General features: G+C 43.1%; 1 protein-coding gene across 1 annotated transcript in view; it reads left to right on the top strand.

The window, feature by feature from the left end:
* Positions 1-1,737, top strand: part of Cpa2 (carboxypeptidase A2) — a 23,713-nt gene that overhangs the window by 12,332 nt on the left and 9,644 nt on the right. The window contains exon 9 of the mRNA XM_021191178.1: positions 472-671. Within this exon, the coding sequence (XP_021046837.1) occupies positions 472-671 (200 nt within the window). The remainder of the gene's footprint in view (positions 1-471; positions 672-1,737) is intronic.

A 1,737-nucleotide genomic window follows, 5' to 3' on the forward strand; every position in this document is an offset into this window, starting at 1 on the left:
AGGTCCCAGAAAGTGAAGTTACAGAACTCCCACCAAAAGCAGGGGTCAATTTTTTTTTTTTTTTTTTTTTTGGAGCAATTCTTTCATCAGCTCCCACAGAGGGGAGATGATCTCATCTGTTAGCTTCTTCTGCTGTATGGAGGACCCATATTTTAAAAGAAGAGACGCATCCAGGATGAGTTCATTTCTGCTTCCTGCCCATCCCCTTAAGCAGGGATGTCGACCTAACACAAGCACAGGCTTATCCTGATTTTACACAGGAGGAACATATAGTGCACGTGGTAACATCCACCCTGCACTGTAGCCCCGGCTGCTCTGGAACTCACTTCGTAGATTAGGCAGGCCTTGAACTCAGAAATCTTTCTGCCTCTGCCTCCTGAGTACTGGTATACCACCTGTGCCCAGCTACAGTGTCTTCTTGAAGCTACTGTCCTGACTAGGCTTCTTCTATTTCTTTCTTCATCCCACTAGGACCTGGAGCCAGTAACAACCCTTGCTCTGATTCATACCATGGACCCAGTCCCAATTCTGAAGTTGAAGTGAAATCCGTAGTGGACTTCATCAAGAGCCACGGGAAAGTCAAAGCATTCATTACCCTTCACAGCTATTCCCAACTGCTCATGTTCCCCTATGGCTATAAATGTGCCAAGCCAGATGACTTTAATGAGCTGGTGAGTTCCCACATTGTTATTTTGAGTTTAATGACCACATCTGTTGTGTGGACAAGTGAAGTTCCATTCATAAAGTTAGACACTGAGGAGGAAGAATATTAGTGACAGGCTATGAAGGTAATCAGACATACACCCAACGCAGACTAAGTAAATAGAATTCATAGAAATTAATGGTGCCTTAACACAGATGATCCCAGAATCTGCTTTCCTTTTTTTTTTTTTTTTTCTTTTTCTTCTTTGAGACAGGGTTTTACTATGGGTAGCCTAGTCAGGCTGACTGTAAAGCTGCAAAATTACGATCCTCCTGCCTGTCTTAGTGTCTTGAGTGCTTGGGGTACAGATGTGTACTACCATGACTGGCCTTAGGAGCCTGCCACCACCTTTAATTCCCATGGCATGTGACCAGGATATGGAACGGAGGTTCTTGGATTGCTGGACAGATGCTCTGTGCTGAGCGGTGTGGCTACCCAGAATTCACTCGGACTTCATTGGGGTCTTTGGCTCTGTGACCTGACATGACAGTGCACTGGTATATGATGTGTACTTAAAAGGCCTTCCTCTCTAACTCAATTCCTTCTGTCATCTTTCCCATTTCAGAAACAAACAGATTGGCTACAGCCTTGGGTCAGATGGTGACATCTTGGGGAGCTGCTCACAATTGAGCAACAGCAATTCCCAGATGACGAGAATGTGCAAATATTTCCAATTTGGCTTTTAGGCTTGATTTTGAAACCCATCTGTTAGGGATAAGCTTGGAATTGAGACCTTTTGGACAATTTACCTTCAAATAGGGTTTTGCCAGCAGACCCAGGCTGTCATAGAATAGATAATTCCAGTTCAAATATATCTTTCATCTTATCAGTTGTATTTTTGGGTTTGTTAGGACAGTTTTGATGCTTGGAGAGGACGTGCTACCAAAGTTACATGGGGGGTGGGGGTGGGATGTCAAGGTTGGTAGGAACCTAAATATATTCCCTGCTCACATTTAAAAAAAATTAAATATAATTTACTTTTTTGTTTGTTTGTTTTTTGTTTGGTTGGTTTTTTTTGAGACAGGGTTTCTCTG

This window comes from Mus pahari, chromosome 2, assembly GCF_900095145.1.
Source record: "Mus pahari chromosome 2, PAHARI_EIJ_v1.1, whole genome shotgun sequence".
NCBI lineage: Eukaryota > Metazoa > Chordata > Mammalia > Rodentia > Muridae > Mus > Mus pahari.